Genomic DNA, 19,054 nt, shown 5'->3' on the forward strand with positions numbered 1-19,054 from the left:
TATGATCCGTGAAAATTCTACAAGTCACGCCATACAAGTAATGTCTCCAAATATTCAAGGCAAACACTATTGCAGCTAACTCCAAATCATGGGTTGGGTAATTCCCTTTGTGAACCTTCAACTACCTCGAGGCATACGCAATCACCCTTCGATTCTGCATCAACACACATCCCAATCCCAACCTCGATGCATCACTATACACGTCATATAGATCACTCCCATCCGGCAAAGCCAGCACAGGTGCTGTGGTTAACCTTTCTTTCAACATGAGAACTTATGCTCCTTTTTCATAAAACTTGTCATGGGCTTCGCGATCCTTGAAAAATCCTTCACAAACCTTCTGTAATAGCCTGCTAAACCCAAGAAACTCCTTACATCCGACACATTCTTTGGGGTTGGCCAATCACTCACAGCTCGAATCTTGCTTGGGTCCACCGAAACTCCGTCCTTGGAAATCACATGGCCCAAAAATGCTACTTTCTCCAACCAAAACTCACACTTAGAAAACTTGGCATACAACTGATGCTCTCTTAAATATGACAACACTTGTCTCAAATGCTCCTTATGCTCTTCTTCATTCTTTGAATATATCAAAATATCATCAATAAACACCACTACAGGCTTATCCAAGTATGGCCTGAAAATCCTATGCATCAAGTCCATGAACACTGCAGGTGCATTGGTCAAACCAAATGGCATAACTGTGAACTCATAATGACCATAACGGGTCCTAAAAGCACTCTTTGCAATATCTTGCTCCGCAATTCTCAACTGGTGATAACCCGATCTCAAATCTATTTTTGAGAATACCCCTGCTCCTTTCAACTGGTCAAACAAATCATCTATCCTTGGTAGTGGATACTTATTCTTCACCGTCACCTTGTTCAACTCTCGGTAATTAATTAATAACCTCATACTCCCATCCTTCTTCTTTACAAATAATAATGGGGCTCCCCAGGGTGATGAACTAGGCCTAATGTAACCTTTCTCCAACAAATCATCCAACTAGGTCTTCAACTCCCTCAACTTAGCTGGAGCCATCCTATATGGAGCCTTAGAAATAGGTTCAGTTCCAGGCATTAGATCGATAGTGAACTCAACATCCCTCACTGGTGGCATACCAGGAATCTCATCCAGAAACCCATCTGGAAACTCTTCTACAACAGGAATACCCTCTTCACCTTTATTTTCCTCACTTTCAACCTCTTGAACACTACACAAAAATAAAGGACAACCCTTCTTTATCAGCTTCTGTAGTTGCATTGCAGACACAATTCTCAACCCTGAACTTTTCCCTTCCTTTTTATACACCACTTTGGTCTTACTTGGGCTAGTCAAGGTGACCTTTTCAGCCGCACAATCAATTTTTGCTTCATACTTTCCCAACCAATCCATACCCAGAATCACATCAAAGTCATTCATGTTAAACTCGATCAAATCAGCCAGAAACTCTACCCTAGAGATGGAAATAGGCACACTCAAAAACAATCTCAAACAACTCCTCACTTCCCCAGACGGAATAGACACATCTAGAGAAACTGACTCAGGACTTTCTAACCCGAGACTCCTAACTACTTTCTTAGATATAAAGGAATGCGACGCCCCAGAATCAAACAAGACTTTCATAGGAAAAGAACTTATAAAGAAAATACAATTACCACATCATTAGCAGACTCAGCCTGCCGACTATTCATCACGAACACACGACCCTTTGGGGCACCTCCCGCACCGCTACTGGTTCCAGCCTTGGTTGTAGGTCCACTAGACTGAGGTGGTTTACTAGGTGCACTAGACTCTTTCACCTTCCCAGACTTAACATTATCTTCCTTCTTGAAACACTCATACTCACGGTGTCCCAACTTCTGACAGTAACGACAAGTTACCGGGTTTCCCTCACAGTCCTTCCCTGGGTGGTCTTTCCCACACCTCTTGCAGAAATACTTCCTCTTGGGTTTCTCACCCCTTTGGTTCCCATTCCCTTTATGGTTGGATGATTGTACCCCATTCCCCTTCCCAAATTTCCCCTTGTTGTCCCTCCTATCTCCAGAATTTCCCTTGGTAATTTCCATTAGGCTTGAGCCACTTTTCACCCCCCGTGAAAAGTGTATGGGTTCTTCCTTTTCTCTCCCACCTGCTCCATCTCCCTCCCCTTAATTCCGTATAGATGGGCTGAACGGCCATAGACTTCATCTAGGGTCTCAAAAGTCACTCCCCCTAGCTTCCCTTGGAGGGTCAAGGTTAGGCCTTGCTCAAATCTTTGAGCCTTAATGGTTTCAGTAGGGACTACTTCTGGGGTAAACCTCATCAACTCAATGAACTTGTTGTAGTATTCACTGATTGACATGTTTCCCATTCTTAGGTTGGTAAACTCCATACACTTCTTCTTTCTAAGGTAGGAAGGGTAAAACTTCTCTCTCAAGGCTTCCTTGAACTCATTCCACCCAAAGTTTGGTCTTTTCAGCAACTCATCCTTTCTTTAGGCCCACCATAAGTCAGCTTCCTCCCTTAAGTAGTAAACTATTTATTAGGTTTGGAGATGGAGCAACGGCAAGAGATGCAATGGCTGAGTTTCTGGTGGTGGATGTGTCGTCGGCATACAATGGAATTGTTTAAAGACCGATAATTCACGACATACTGGCAGTAGTATCAACTTACCATTTAACTATTGCTTATGTGTCGAATAAAGGGGTTGTAGAAAAGGTACATGGTGGGCAAGTGATGGAAAAATCATGTTATTTACAGCACTGAAAAATCCAGGGCAAAAAGGACTAGTGCCGAGCAACCCAAAACGAGTAAGAGAGCCAACGGTACGAGACTTATCTATGGAGAATTTTGATTCTAGGCCGGAAACTGCGCCAAGGCCGTCACCAGGAGGTGAGACAGTGCAGATAGAGCTCTGGCTAGGGAACCCAAACCAGACGGTGAAAGTTGGAGCTGATATGGATGTTGAAATGAGATGCAACTTGATCAGCTTGTTAAGGGAGTATGCATATGTGTTTGCATTCTCGGCAGATGATATGCATGGCATACATCCGGAGGTAATAGAGCATAGGCTTAATGTAGACCGAAGGGTTAGACCGGTAAGGCAGAAGAAGCGCAATTTCTCAACAGAAAAAATTGAAGCCATTCAAGCAGAAGTCAACAAGCTTTTAACGGCAGGATTTATAGAACCATGTACTTACCCAGAATGGTTAGCAAATGTCGTAATGGTCAAGAAGCCGACTGGAAAATGGCGGATGTGTAGATTTTACAAATTTAAATAAAGATTGTCCAAAAGATTGTTATCCACTGCCTCGAATAGATAGGTTGGTAGATTCAACTTCTGGCCATGAGATGTCAAGCTTCTTAGATGCATTCTTAGGATATCATCAAGTCAGCCTTCATGAATCAGATAGGCCTAAAACAGCGTTCATAACAGATGCTAGGTTATACTGCTATAGAGAAATGCTGTTTGGGTTAAAAAAATGCCAGAGCAACATATTAGAAGTTGGTTGACAAGATTTTTGCAAACCAAAAAGGCCGTAAGGTGGAAGTTTATGTAGATAATACAATAGTGAAAAGCAAGGCGAAAAAAGATCACATAGATGATTTGAAAGAAACTTTTGCAACTTTGCGGCAATATCAGATGAAGCTCAATCCGGAAAAATGTGTCTTTGGAGTTCGTTCTGGAAAGTTCTTGGGTTTCATGGTTAGTGAAACAAGGCATTGACGCAAATCCTGATAAGGTTAACGCCCTCCTTGAAATGAAGCAACCTAAAACTATTCGAGATATACAGAGGTTAACGGGAAGAATGGCAGCCTTAACGCACTTCATTAGCAAATCAGCAGATAAAGCACTCTCGTTTTTTGTGGTTCTGCGATAGAATAAATCATTTGAATGGGGAAAAGATCAAGCCGATGCCTTGGAGATGGTGAGGAATCATCTGAGATCTCTCCCAACAGTAGCACGACCAAAGAAGGGGGAGCGTTTACAATTATACATATCGGCATTGCCAAAAACAGTAGCCTCAGTCGTGCTAGTCGAAAGAGCCAAACAACAAATGCCGATATACTTTGTCAGTCATGTTCTTAATGCTACTGAGTGACGATATCCAGTGGTAGAAAAAATGGCATTTACTGTCGTTATTGCCGCTAGAAAATTACACCCTTATTTTGATGCGCATCCGATAGAAATCCTTACGAATCATCCATTAGAAAAATCACTGCAAAAAATGGATACATCGGGAAGGTTACTGAAGTGGGTTGTTCAGTTGTCGGAGTACGAATTGCATTATAAACCGAGAGTATCAATAAAAGCGCAAGCCTTGTTAGATTTCGTTGTGGAAACCTCTTACAATGATGAAGTGGAAGAGATGGGGACGTGGCAGGTATATGTAGATGGATCAACAACTTTAATAGGATCTGGAGCTGGAATTGTGATAACAGCTCCTGATGGGGAAACTTTTCAGTACGCTTTAAAATTCAAGTTTAAAGCGACAAATAATGAAGCTGAATATGAGGAAGAAATAGCAGGCATTCAACTTTCCATAGTGGCAGACGCTAGGAGATTAATTCTCAAAACTAACTCACAGTTGCTTTCTAGTCAGTTTAGTGGGCAGTATGAAGCAAGAGAATCGGCAATGATAAAATATATGGAAAAGATAAATGAGCTTACAGCTCTTGCAGTATTTTGAAGTCCAATTGGTGCCGAGAGAGCAAAACTCACAAGCTGATGCTCTAGCAAAGTTGGCCAGCTCAAGTTTTAACGACCTAGAGAGAACTGTTATGGTGGAAGTTCTGAAACATAGAAGTATAGATGAATCGGCAAAAGATATTCATTGTGTTCAACAAGGGAATCAATGGTATGACAAAATTCTAACATATCTGTTGACAGAAGCTTTGTCGATAGACAAGGAGGAATCTCGAAAAATCAGAAAAGACAACATCTGGTTCATAATATACCAGGGGAAACTTTATAAAAGAGGGTTCTCATTTCCATTACAAAGGTGCATAACGACCGAAGAATCTACAAGGTTAATAGAAGAAATTCATGAAGGAACTTGTGGAAACAACTTACGGGCACGAGCCACTAAGTTGGTTCCTTTCCATCAGCCACTGGGGGAAGAAAATTTTTACTGGTAGGCATCGCTTACTTCACCAAATGGATCGAAGCAGAGCCGGTAACCACAATATCAGCTGCAGAAGTAAGGAAATTTATTTGGAAGAATTTCTTCACAAGATTTGGCCTTTCGATGGCGATGGTCTTTGACCATGGATCGCAATTTGATTGCTAACCTGTAAAAGTTTTGCTGGCAATGTATAAGGTCAAATTCGCATATGCGGCAGTATGTCATCCGCAATCAAACGGCCAAGCAGAAGCAGCCAATAAGTAAATAGTAATGGCAGTAAAGAAAAAGATAAAAAATGCCAAAGGGTTATGGGCAGATTTGATTCCTGAGATCTTGTGGGCAAATAGAACAACAGTTAGAGAAGCAATAGGAGAATCCCCTTTCCATTTGGTTTTCGGAACAGAAGGCGTCATACCAGCTGAGGTCGGTTTGCCGACATTTGGGGTACAACATTACTGTGAAGAGAAAAATGATCTACTGTTAGATTTTTTGCCATAAGTTAGAGAAAAGGCAGCATTTAAGTCAGCAGCATACAAAAAACAGAATATCCAGAGCTTATAACAAAAGAGCCAATCATCTACCACTGGCCATCGGGGATTTGGTGTTACGGAGAACAACGACAATAGGAAAGGGAAATAAAGATGGTAAGTTAACAGCTAACTGGGAAGGCCCATATCGGATAAGAGATATGGTAATGCAAGGATCGTACTATCTGGAATCAGAAGATGGAAAACTACTACAGAATGTCTGGAATATGGCAGTTCTTAAGAAGTATTATGTGTAAGAAAAAAGGAGTTGTATAATGTAAAAACACTTTTTGTGTATCTTTGGTGATAAATAAAAGTAGACGCAGTATTATCCATCTTATAATAAGCGTATAAAGGCATCCTCCACTTGACAGACCACCGTTAAGTGGGATGGACAGCCAAAAACCACTTCCGTGACAACGATGCACTTACAACCTGATCAGTTGTATTCGTTATTTCACAAGGTTGTTTGTTCAATATAAATTCCCGGCTAAATCATTGTACGGTATGCGCCGACATGAGGCACAACTATAGCATGATCGTCGATAAGGGTACTTGCGAAACTATTATATAGTTGCACAAGTGACCAATGAGACACAACATAAAAGCATAAATGTATTGAAATTATACAGACATAATGTTGCAAAAGAAACGATGTTTTGGCAAAGCTAAACTGGATCGACAGGCATCACCACAAAAGGGTATATGCCGATAAAACAACATTGTCAAAAACGCATAGTTTTCCAAAAAATATAAAGATAACATAAACTAAAGTAGATAAGGCCCCACAACACAAGAGCCACAAGATGATGCTGGTGATGACTGCCCGCCCCTTTAAGCTAGTTTGTTCTCAGGCTCAGGAGAGTCTAAAATTTTGGGGTTAGAGATGCCGGCATCAACAGAAGAAGCGAGATTTAGAATATCTTCATCTGAGAACTTCTGTTGCTCAAATACAGAAGGTGTTTTATGAGCATCATTATTAAACGCCTCCTTAATTTTTGCCCAGTCGTCTTTCTTCAAGCCGATAGCGTGAGCGGCACATCTCTGAGCAGCAGTCTACCCACCGTCAAAGCGATCTTGCAGTTTGCTGCAAAATTCTTCCGAAGATATATAACGGCTAACAGCCCTCTGACGCACTCCAGGTTTGTCGGCCTCCATTTTTTGAAGCTTAGCTTCCAGATCGCTGATAGTTGCCTTGGCATTAGAAAGGTCATTCTGCACAGTAGAAAGTTGGTTGACAATGGCATTCTTCTCTTGAAGCTGAGATTTTAAGTCCTTTATCTCCTCTTCAAGATTCTTCATGTTATCAACTTTCTTGCGCAGAGATTTTAACTCAGCATCATCTTTAGCCTTTATTAACTTAATTCCGTCAAGGGCTTTCTCGGCATTATTCAATGTTGTCTCCAGAGATTGTTGGTTAGATATGTTCTGATGATATTTTTCTTGGTAGAATCAATACATTTCGACCAACTCTGTTCTGGAAGCAACTGCCTATACATATGTAAGATATATAAAATATAAGCTATGTATATTAGCGTAAAATGAAAAATAGAAACAATAAGACGATAATTGCGTGCCCTCATTAGATCATGCATATGCTGAGCAGCGGCAGGGCCGATAAGTCCAGATGGCCTGTCAATCGAAGTGGAAACATTTCGCAGAAGCCGATATCCCAAATTTCCACCCCGTAGAGGATCGTTAGTAAAAATGGACTCGTTGCGAAAGACGTCCATTTCGGGCCGCCATTGGTCACGGGAACGACCCTCTGGAGCCTTTACTCTCTCTAAGACCTCATCCAGAATCTTACCTTCAACATGTTCGATCCATTGACCACCCCGATAAGTAATGTCGGGAATACTTGTGTCGGAGTTGACAGGCCCGACCTGTTGGGGCTCGGCAGAGATCGGAGCAAGTACCTGACATGAAATAAATAATAAATAATAATAATAAAAAAAATTTATTATTTATTTTTATCCGTTATGAATAATATTTTTCTATACTGAATTTATTACCTGTTAAGGGACGGGAGATAAAGTAAGGTCTTCAAACACCTTCTCGGCATTTATATTAGTTGTTGCCATTGCCGAAACCACATGTTCAGGAACAGAAGCTTTGGGGGGCGAAGTGGCCTTTGGCTCTTGAGTGTCGGCCTTAGAACGCTTAGAAGCCGGTTCATCTTCTTTTCTTGTTGACACGGCAACAACACTACCACCGCGTCTATTACCCAGTGAAACTAGTCGCCGATTTCTTCTTATATTCTCGTCGGCCATCTCCTCTGCTCTTCTTTTAGGATTGCGAGTAGAGGCACGTGAGCAAAAAGAGGCAATAGTTTCTAATGCTGGTCTAGGAGATGGGGGACAACGGGAAATCACCCTTTTGTCGTCAGCCGATAAGCCGAGAGCTGTCTTGTCTAAATTCTGTGGACCTACATATACCAAAAATTGTTAGTAAATATAAGAGCTGATAAGTATATATATATATATGTAATAATAAGATAATACATATATTAATAATATCAAAATACCAACAAAATAAAGGATGACAACATTATATAAGGTTAGTACCATAAGCATCAGTCCAGCATAGAACAATATATGATAGCGGTGCGTTGTTCAAAATGTACTTAACATTTGGCAACCACACTTTAGGAACAACCTGAGTTTTTCCGCCGACATTAACCCTAACGACGTCAAAATAATCAAAAGCCTTTTGTTCTTGAGGGCCAAGATCACTTTCGGCAATGTGGCCGAACCGAGGATGAGGCCGAAAGAAAGTTCTCCGGATAGGAAAATCTTCCGGAACGCTCATAAAGAAGAACTTATCTTGCCAACCTTTTCTGCTCGACAATTTCGGATTTACAGTAAATTTATGAGAGGCCGTATACAACGACCACCAACCTTCAGATTGTCCATCACGTTTCAAGGTTATTAACCTCCTAAACAAATTCAATGTTAACGGAAAATTTTTAAATAACAAAACCCAGACAAGTGCAATAACGGCACGAATAGTAGGAGGAGTAACTTGTACCAAGCATACGTTCCAAGCCTTAAAGATTTTAGCAATAAAAGGATGAAGGGGAAATCGGAGGCCAAATTCAAAGTGTTTGTCATAGATAGAAATATGACCGTTAGGGCAATCAAGAACGGTAGCAGAGGGTGGTGGAAGTGTTAGCTCATACCCCTCTGGTAGACGATAGAATCTTTTAACCTTACGACAATATTTCTTTTCCTCAGCCAATTTTAGCCAAACACCGCTAACACTAGCTTCAGCAACCTTACTATTAGAAGGTAAAATAAGAGGTTGCCGGTTATCAGCCTCATCGGTTTTAGAGTTATACTCCTCATCTAAGATTTCTTCATGCGTAACTTGAGGTATGAGGTCAATCATCTCAGATCATTCAGGGCTTTCGACATTATCACCTTGGTTTACCTCTTCTTCGCTATCGTCATCATCATTTAATACAGATTTAACAGCAGAATCGTGAACAGGAGATTTTGAACCCTTTTCAGACTTAGAGCTGGAAGAACTTATAACTTGTGCCTGACCAGGCCTTTTGCTAGGCTCAGGCCTAGAACTTAGTCCAGCCCTAGCACCAGGCTCTGCTGTATCATCTGCAGCCTGAGACTAGTAACCGGTCGACTTAGATCTCGGCATATTTGTAGTTTTAATATGAATATTTCCAACGTTGGTTCCGTATTGATCAAAATCAGGTTTGTCGGCAAAGCTTCGCAAATGATAACAGACACTAACAGGTTCAATGTCAAGAATTTCAACGTCGTTAGGAATATTAGGGTTTGTAGGGCATCGTGCCCTTTCACAATATGCCAATACTTTATGACGGTAAAAGGCCTCCTTTTGCTCTTTCTCTGATAACGGCTGAAAAGGGTCGTTAGTATTATCAGATAGAGATGAAACTCCACTTTTTTTATGGCCGAGATCTTTTCCCAAAGACTTCCTAATAAGACGACGCCTAACAGTACTAAGAGTAGGTTGTTCTTCTTCGATACTATTATTTGACATTTAATAAACCAACTAAGAAACTAAAAAAAAATAGGCAAACAGCGAATGTATTCCAAGACATGCAAATTGAAATTGAAATCTTTAAAATACCTTAAACTACTCGATTGCAGCAACGACGCAAAAAAGAATTGTTGATGCTTCAACAAAACGACAAGTCTAACAGAGTCCAATTGCAGTTTTCCCTAATAAAGATTGCAGTTTTCTCTAACAAAAATGGCTCAAAGAAGCTAATTTTTATGAGAAGAATGTGAAAATGTGAAAAGTAAAAAAAAAAGGGGGGGGGGTTTAAAAGGAAGTTGAAAAGGTAACGTTTGATACGACACATTGTCAGAAATCCAACGGTTAAAGTAAAATGGGAATTTGAAAAATAATTCATTAGATCATCGACACGTGTCTTATATTTATATAATTTTTCCGTTTAAAATTTTAAGTCACCCGTATCCGAACATTTAACTTCCAATCTTATAATTAGAGTAAACCTAGTTTGCTAACGGCAAACAAGGTTACTGGGGGGGGAAACGGAGTTTTTTCGCTCCCAACCACGTTATAATTAAAGTAAACCTAGTTTGCTAATGGCAAACAAGGTTACTTTGGGGGAAAAACGGAGTTTTTCCGCTCCCAGCCCCGTAATAATTAAAGTAAACCTAGTTTGTTAACGGCAAACAAGGTTACTTGGGGGGAAAAACGGAGTTTTTTCGCTCCCAGCCACGTTATAATTAAAGTAAACCTAGTTTGCTAACGACAAACAAGGTTACTTGGGGGAAAAAACGGAAAAACGGTGTTTTTTCGCTCCCAGCCCCGTAATAATTAAAGTAAACCTGGTTTTCTAACGGCAAACAAGGTTACTTGGGGGGGAAAACGGAGTTTTTTTGCTCCCAGCCACGTTATAATTAAAGTAAACCTAGTTTGTTAACGGCAAACAAGGTTACTTGGGGGGGGGGGGGGGAGAAACGGAGTTTTATCGCTCCCAGCCTAGTTGTAATTAATTTAAACCTTATTTGCTAATGCCAGACAAGGTTGCCTTAAAAAAAAAAAAAAAAGGAGTTTCTTCGCTCCAAGTCAAGTTAAAAGAATATTATTATCGGTAATAATTTACATACCCATAATTTTTACCCTTCAAATACACAACAATATACCAGAAGTTATCCTAAATATTCATGTACACCATAAACACAAAAATGCTCAACAGAGTGCAAGAATACATTGTGCTAATCACGTTAAAAGCCAAATCGCAAGTATATATTACATCAAAGTGAGAACGTTAAATTGTATAATCAAACGTCCTCACTTGGGGGACTAGTTGTATGGGGAGATATTTACATTTAGGCCGATATTGTATGTTAGGCCGATATATTACTCGAACCGGTTCATTAGCAATTCTTGTTAATATCGGCATTTATAGATAAAGTATACATATCGGCTTGTCTGCAGCTGACACGTGTCGTCCTCACATTTGACACGTGGCGAAAATTACTTTGCATATTACATTGTCACCCGTCAGTAAATCAAGCTATAAATAATCTGGTTTTACCTCATAAATAAGGTAACATTTATCACACACTCTCTCTCTCTCTCTTCTTTCTCTCTCTAAATTCTCTCTCCTCTTTTTATAAACAGTTACTGACTTAGTCATCGGAGTGGTTATCCCCGGATTCACCCCAGGGCTAGCTGATCTCTTCTTTGTGTGTAGGTTCTCGCTTGGCCGATAGGAGCAGAACGGGTTATATACTCAGGCTTCGAATCTTGGAGTTAGGTCATCGGATTCCTGCAGAAACAGAAAAGAAATAATTATGGCCAAGTACCGTCAATTTGGGAAGAAATTATTGATGTCATTTTTCATTTTGGGAAGAAATTATTGGTTATTGATATATATATATATATATATATATATATATATATATATATATATATATATATAATATAATATAATTAATCAGTATTACCAACGCGTTTTTATCGACCAATTTTGTTTTGGGGATTTTTTAGACTCCTTTGGGATACTGGTCACACTTTTCGGACATATGGACTCAGATACCTGCCAAATAACGAATATTCCGTTTACCAAAATATTCACCTCCGACGGTCAAGTTAGTAACCGAAAACGGAAAAACTAGATAGAGAAAGTAGAGAGAAGTTGGAACTTTTAGTGCTATTTTAATATTATGTCACAATCCACCCCTCGTCATAAATGATTGGGGTATTTATAGGGGTGCAAATTTTATGCCCCTTAGGGAGCCTACCCTAATTTTTTATGCTCTGATTATTGACGGTGTAATCAGGAGAGGACACGGGTCCTGAGGGGCGCCCTTTTTTCAACTTTCTCGGGGTTTGGGCCTTCTGATGTAAGGAGGCCTTTTACTCTTTTTTCAGATGCTCTTTTTATGGTTTACACGTGTCATCTTCCTATATGGACACATGTTGCCTTTTAATTTGGGTCACGTGTCTCTATGGAATTGGACCACGTATTTGGGGTATTTTTACCGTAAACAGATTTTATTGGTGGTACAAAATCAGTTTGTAAATACTGATGGTACAAAAACAATCGATATATTGACAAATTAGTGACCAATAAAAAACAATCACTAATTAAAGACTATTTAAAAAATTGGCCAGTAACTGTTGACTGTTTTAAAATCATTCTCTTATTTGCCGATTTTATTAAAAATTATTTGCTAATTACCGGCCATTTTTAAATTTGATAATTATTGACTGTTTTTTTTAATAAGTAGCCAAATACCAAGCGATTATAAACGGTTGCGATCGCATAAAGAATTCTAGAGACTTCTTAAGTGGTTGCTAATATGCATTTCATTCTTTAGTATGTTCATTTTAGAATTTTTGAATATGTTAAGGTTTGAAGTATTTGTTTTAGAAATTTTGAATATGCTAAAGTCAGAGCAGATTAGTGCAAAGCAGATCATATTTCAGTAGACTAGAGCAGGACTTCCACACATTGCGGAGCATATTAGAGCAGATTTTCGCAGAGTAGGGCAGAGCATATAATAGCATATTTTAGTAGAGCAGAGCATAGCAGGACAGAGCAGAACAGAATAACTCTAAAGAACATGGCCGAAGGATTACAAGACTGCATGATCGTGGGCGAATGTTGACTTTGTGGCAAGTCTTAGTTGATGATTAAAGAGCCGAATAGTGGGATTAGATCTGTCAATTTTTTACTCAACCCACAAACTCGACCTGAACTTGACCCCTTTTTTTGGGTCTTGAACAAAGTTTATTTACTCATAACCCGAAATAACCCGAACCCGTTTAACCCATAAATTTGTGGTTAAACCTGACCTGATCCCAAACCCAAACCAGCAACCCGATTTTATGTTTTTTTAATTTTTTAAATAAATACATTTATTTGAAAATTTATACTTCCTCCGTTTTTTTTTTAATTATTGCACTATACATGTTGGGCACACATTTTTGGGTAATGGGAAAAATGAAGAGAAAGAGTAAAGGCTACACATACAATTGTTGTATATTATATCTACATACAACAATATATTGTTACGTTTTATTGGCTAGAATAACAGGCCCAAGTTTTATTAAATTCAATTTATATTTGACTTCTATTTTTCTCCCCTCCTTTGATGATGTGTAAAATTTTTAAAGGTCTTGTATGTAGGACAACATACAATGATTGTATGTGTAAAAATACAAAATAAACCATGTGATGTAAACATAAAGTAAAGAATCAAGTGTTAAAAGTAAGGGTGTAATACCTCGTATTTTCATACGTATTTTCTAATTAATTAATTAGGAATTTTTTATAAAGGGTATTTTAGTAAATTTATTATTTGGAGCAAAATGATATTTTAATTTTGGCGCCAAAAGTATTTTAAAATCTAATTATTATTTTGGATAAGATTTATTATCCATTTATCTTATTTTAAAAATCGGATTATTTATATATTTTGGATATTTTAATTAAAGCAAAATTATATTTTATTAATTATATTAGATGGCTGAATTCCCATTTATTTAGTTAGGAAATTCGGATTTTCTATGTATAGGAAATTCGAATTTTCTATGTATAAAAAATCTGATTTTCTTAGTTATCTATTGGTGAATAATTGGTATTTAATTAATAAATTATTTAATTAAATATTATATATTATTTACATAATTATTTTATTCCTTAAACCGAGCAAAAATCTTCCGACATACTACTAACAGAATCCGAAAGTCTGAGATATGGAAAGCTCAAGATTTTCGGCCCTCTTGTATTATTTTGGGGGAAATTGTTTTGGTAAATTACATTTTCAATTATCTCCCAAAAATCTATTATTTTCCATAAATTTTATTTTCCATCTTCTTAATATTTGATATGCATATTTTATTACCTTTTATTACTCTTAATTATTCCCCAAGTAATTTACCTTGCCATATTATTTTTCATGACAAATATACCTTCCATATTTAATTACACGTACACAATCACCTTAATATCAAAACTTTTCATATTCCTAAAAAAAAACTTCTCCAAGTAATTTCATAAACCCTACTTGCCATAATTCTTCCGACACTTTCCTACCATAATTCATGCTCATTCTAGCCTATAAATACCCCTTCAATTCATGATCAAACACTCACCCTAGCTAATTCTCATTATTCTCTCTAATTTCTCTCCCTAATTCTTTTCTTGTTTCGTTTTATTTTCTTGTGCACCACCTCCACTGTACACCACCACCACCTCTCCGGCGCCACATGCCTCCACCAACCATTTCCGACACCACCTGCTGCCGCCAGCAACCCCCCTCTTGCCTCCACCTCCTCTTTTCTCTTCTTCTTGGTTTCTTATCTTTTCTCCTTCTTTTCTCTTATTCAATTAATTATTATTATGGGGGATTTATAAAAATTAATTATTATGAGTAGTTTTAATTATATTTTGAATGATGTTTATAAGAAATTAATTTAAAAGGTTCATGTACATATAGTTGGGGGGTTTTTAATTTAATTATTGTCATTATTTGTTAACCTTGTATTGATTAAGGTTATATTTATTTGTAGGGTGTGTTCGATCAAGATTCTTGAGCTTGCTTTTTGTGTGATTTTGCTAAGCAAGGATCAAGGTACGTAAGGTGGATAGATACCTTGAAAGTGATCGTTTGAATAAGCATGTTTGAATGATTTTATGATTATTGAATTTAATTATGATTTATGAAATAAAAGCATGTTTAAATAAATTGGTTTTGATAAATAAATTGGAGTATTGATTTTATATCATGTTTTGAATAATCAAAATTATTATTCATGTCTAAAAGGTTTGGTTTTGAAAACATGTGGAATTTAATAAAAAGGAGTTTGAATTATTATTATTACAAGCTAGAATTATTGGATTTAAAGAGGATTTATTGCATTATTATTAAAGCTTTATAAGCATATTAGTAATCCCACTATGCGGATTTGGTTTATTTGATAAGACTTTGGACTTTGTATGACCGAGTCTTTCCTCAAGAATAGCCTTGTAACATAAGGAAAATAGCTTGGGGGTGTGCACACCTGGATGAGGAACTAGTTTTAAAGGGATTGGATTTTATTATGAAATTGGTTTTATTGAATTGACTATTGATATTAATTATTGAAATTGGTTTTGGAATTATGAGTTGGAATTATTGGAATGGAAGGAATTGATTTGAAAAGCATGTTTGCTAATAAATTGAATTTAATTATCTTGCACTTATCGTACTTAGCATATCTTGCTAATCCGTATTTCTTATTTTGTTTTTGTTTGCCCTATTTACCTTAATGGAAAGCAATGTTGAATAATTTTAGGTGGAGTCAATAATTGAGCATATGGAGTCCCGGGTATGATTTCACCTAGATTAGGAAATGTTGGTCTTGTGTTTTATTTTTGAGTACTCATAACAATAGTTACTATTTATAGTCTATTATTAATAAAAGAAGAGTATTGAAGTTTTCCGCTGCAAAGTATTGGTTTTGTTTAGTAAGTTTGAGTAGCCTGGAGTAATCATGTTGCGGTAATACACCTAAGTCCATCTCTACGGTATAATTATATGTATTATACTAGTATTTCTGTAGAGGGAGATTTGAGGGTGTTACAAAGGGTATATTTGATATTTGTAGTATGAACACGCATATTTTGTTTCATTAAATGGAAATGATGCAATTTTTGTGAAAGTTCCTTTAAAGGCAAGTGGTGCAATCAATAACATAATACTAAATGCGAATCTGATATGATATTTGTCATGTTTTGATTAAAAAAATTCCCGCCACTTTTACTTTGCTTTTTTTAACAATATTTATGAACATTATTTTATAATATCCTATAATATTTAACTTTCAATTTGACAACTATATATAAAGTATATTCTATATGCATTCAATCAATGAAAATATTTTGACATATACTACGTCATATTTTATAATAGGTATTTTTCTATATCAAACAAACATATACTACATATAAGGTAATATAAGGAATATTGGAATAATGTAAAACTCCAGTTTTCCATAGTTCATATCATTCTACATCATATATTTTTTTTTCCTTTGAAAGATTTTTTGCTCCAACCGGGATTGTTACATTTCCTTTTATTTATTATTTATATTTTTTTTTTAGAATTGTTGATTTATTTATAAAAATAACACTACAATTCGATAACTATAAAATAAAAATTAAAAAACCTTGATTATTAATTGTCACAAAAAAAAATATTCAATTAAATTTGTATAAAACATTATACTGTCAAAGTATGCTATAAAACATTGTGCCAGTCAAAACATGCCAACAAAATAGGGATATATGGGGTACATAAGTACATTTCACGGGTTATAATTAACATAACATTTTAATCTTATATAAAACCCTATAATCATTAAATTTTTTTTTATTGAAACCCGCGGGAAAATAATTTATAGATCAAGTTCCGCCAAAGTTATAAAACTTTGGGGGAAAAAACTCATACATATTCGTTCATCATTACCATCTAGATCCCATCTAGCGGTATAATGAGCCACCGTATTTCCCGCCCTTCTAATATGATTACAAGTAAAAAGCGAAAAACAACTAGACATCCTAGCAATATCTTCGTATAGTAGGAAAATAGGGGCTGCACCCTCATGCTTGTGTTTGATAGCTCTAACAATATTTATAGCATCTCCCTCCAAAATCACCTTCTCATAGCCCATACGTACGTCTCGCCAATTCAACTCCATAGCGTGCTGCAGCTGCTTCAGCGAGGTCTGACGACCATACACAACAAGAATTTTTCACAGCAACCAGCAGCAAGGGCCCCTAGTCATCTCTTATCACTACCCTAAGCCTCACCTTGCCATTATTGGGGACATACGCATCAAAGTTGACCTTCACACAGCCACGCCTAGGAACAGACCAAGCTATGCCAGATGATATATCAGTAGCATTCATCCTTCCACCCACCTTTGCGTTGTACACTCCATAGTCCTCACACATACGCACAAACCCAGCAGTGATGCTAACACTATTCAGCTCATTATACCCATCAAACACAACCTTATTTCTGCAATACCACACAGCCCATGCAAGACATGAGAAAATTACAAGCTATTTTTTGTCGACTTTACCCACTAGCCAGGAAAAAAACTCTCTGAAAGAATGTTGTGGAGCATCCTCAATCAAACTCGCGAAGCCACTATGCTGCCAAACTGAAATAGCATGGGAGCAGTAGAATAGGGAATGCACAATAGTCGCCCTTTGATGCCTACAAATTGGACAAGTGCTAGAGTTTCTAATGTGCCTCGAAAATAATGTATCCATGACTCCCAACGTATTCTTACAAGCTCTCCATATGAAGTGGCTTAGCTTAGGCGGACCACCAAGCCCCCAAACTTCTTTCCACAGCTCCTTCTCACCTTCTCCATAGAAAAAATTCCACGCATTAGTGCATCCCAGCCTACCAAGCCAATAGGCTGACCGAACCGTGAAGAGACCATCCAATGTAGGCTACCAAAACCGTTTATCCCTCACCAGAAAATTTGATAAAGGAATGTTGAGAATTTTGCTGCTATCGTCCACATCAAAATTCGCAGTAACATAAGCATAATTCCAGCATACAGTATCGTCCACATCAATAAGGTCCCTCACAAGCAGATTCGGATCATGGTTTGGTAGAGGCGTAGGATTAAAGTGACTTCCTGCACCAGGGAGCCACGCATCTTTCTAGACATTTATCGAACACCCATTCCCTACCCTCCATTTAAGCTCTTCTAGGAGCAAAGACTTTGCCCCCCCAAATGCATCTCCAAGTAAAGCTCGGATCAAAGCCCCTAGCTGCACCACAAAAATCAGAATGTTTGTAATACTTTGCCTTCAGAATTTGTTGCAGCAAAGTATTACCCTCATTACACAAGCGCCATCCCTGTTTAGCAAGTAAAGCCTGATTAAAGCATTTTAACTCCCTAAAACCCATACCACCCATAGACTTCGGTAAACAAAGGAGATCCCATCTATGCCAATGGATTTTCCTTTCCGAACCTCTAGACCCCCACCAAAATCGAGCTAAAATAGCTTGGATTTCATCAATCAAACCATCCGGGATTTTAAAAATGCTCATCATATATGTAGGAATAGCTTGAGCAACGACTTTAATTAACACCTCCTTTCCGGGCCGAGAGAGTTTTTCCTTCCAACCATTTAACTTCTTCCAAATACGCTCCTTTAAACAAGTAAACACAGCTTTTTTTAACCTCCCAATTAGCTTTGGGAGACCAAGATATTTCTCATGCCTATCTACCTCCTTTACCCCAAGAGTTTCAATAATCACCTGCCTTCTCTCCAAATCCACACATTTACTAAAAGCAACCTCAGTTTTGCTTAGATTAACTTTCTGTTCGGAAGCTCTTTCATACGTACTAATAATATCAGCAATTTTAGAGCATTCTTGCAAATTTGCTTTAGCAAATAATATACTATCATCCGCAAAGAAAAGGTGAGAAATCCTTGGAGCACCTCTACAAACCCGAACCCCATGAATTAATTTCTCATTCGCCGCCTTTGTAATCATACAAGAGAAAGCCTCTGCACAAATCAAAAACAAGTACGGTGAAATAGGGTCATCTTACCGGAGACCACGAGAGGGGACAAGGGAATCAGAAATTTCCCCATTGTACTTAAAAGAAAAAGATATGCTTGATAAACATCTCTTTATTCTCTCCACCCATGCTACCCGAAACCCCATCTGTAACATCACTTTCTCAATAAACACCCATTCTACTCTGTCATAAGCTTAACTCATATCAAGTTTCAGAGCTACATTCCCATCTCTGCCTTCACCTCCCCTCTTCATCGAATGAAAGATTTCAAAAGCTATGAGGGCATTATCCGTAATCAACCTCTTAGGTACGAACGCACTATGATTTTCCGAGATAATGGTATTAAGTAGAGTTTTGGTT

General features: G+C 37.7%; 1 protein-coding gene across 1 annotated transcript; it reads right to left on the minus strand.

Moving 5' to 3' along the window:
• Positions 1–1,005: 1,005 nt before the first annotated feature.
• On the minus strand, positions 1,006–2,069 carry LOC110723439. The gene is made up of 2 exons (XM_021902796.1): positions 1,730–2,069; positions 1,006–1,619 (listed from the first exon to the last, which is right to left on the minus strand). The coding sequence occupies exons 1-2, from the start codon at positions 2,067–2,069 to the stop codon at positions 1,006–1,008; spliced, it is 954 nt and encodes a 317-aa protein (XP_021758488.1).
• Positions 2,070–19,054: the final 16,985 nt, after the last annotated feature.

The sequence above is a fragment of the Chenopodium quinoa genome, unplaced genomic scaffold (assembly GCF_001683475.1).
Source record: "Chenopodium quinoa cultivar QQ74 unplaced genomic scaffold, ASM168347v1, whole genome shotgun sequence".
In the NCBI taxonomy this organism is placed as follows: domain Eukaryota; kingdom Viridiplantae; phylum Streptophyta; class Magnoliopsida; order Caryophyllales; family Amaranthaceae; genus Chenopodium; species Chenopodium quinoa.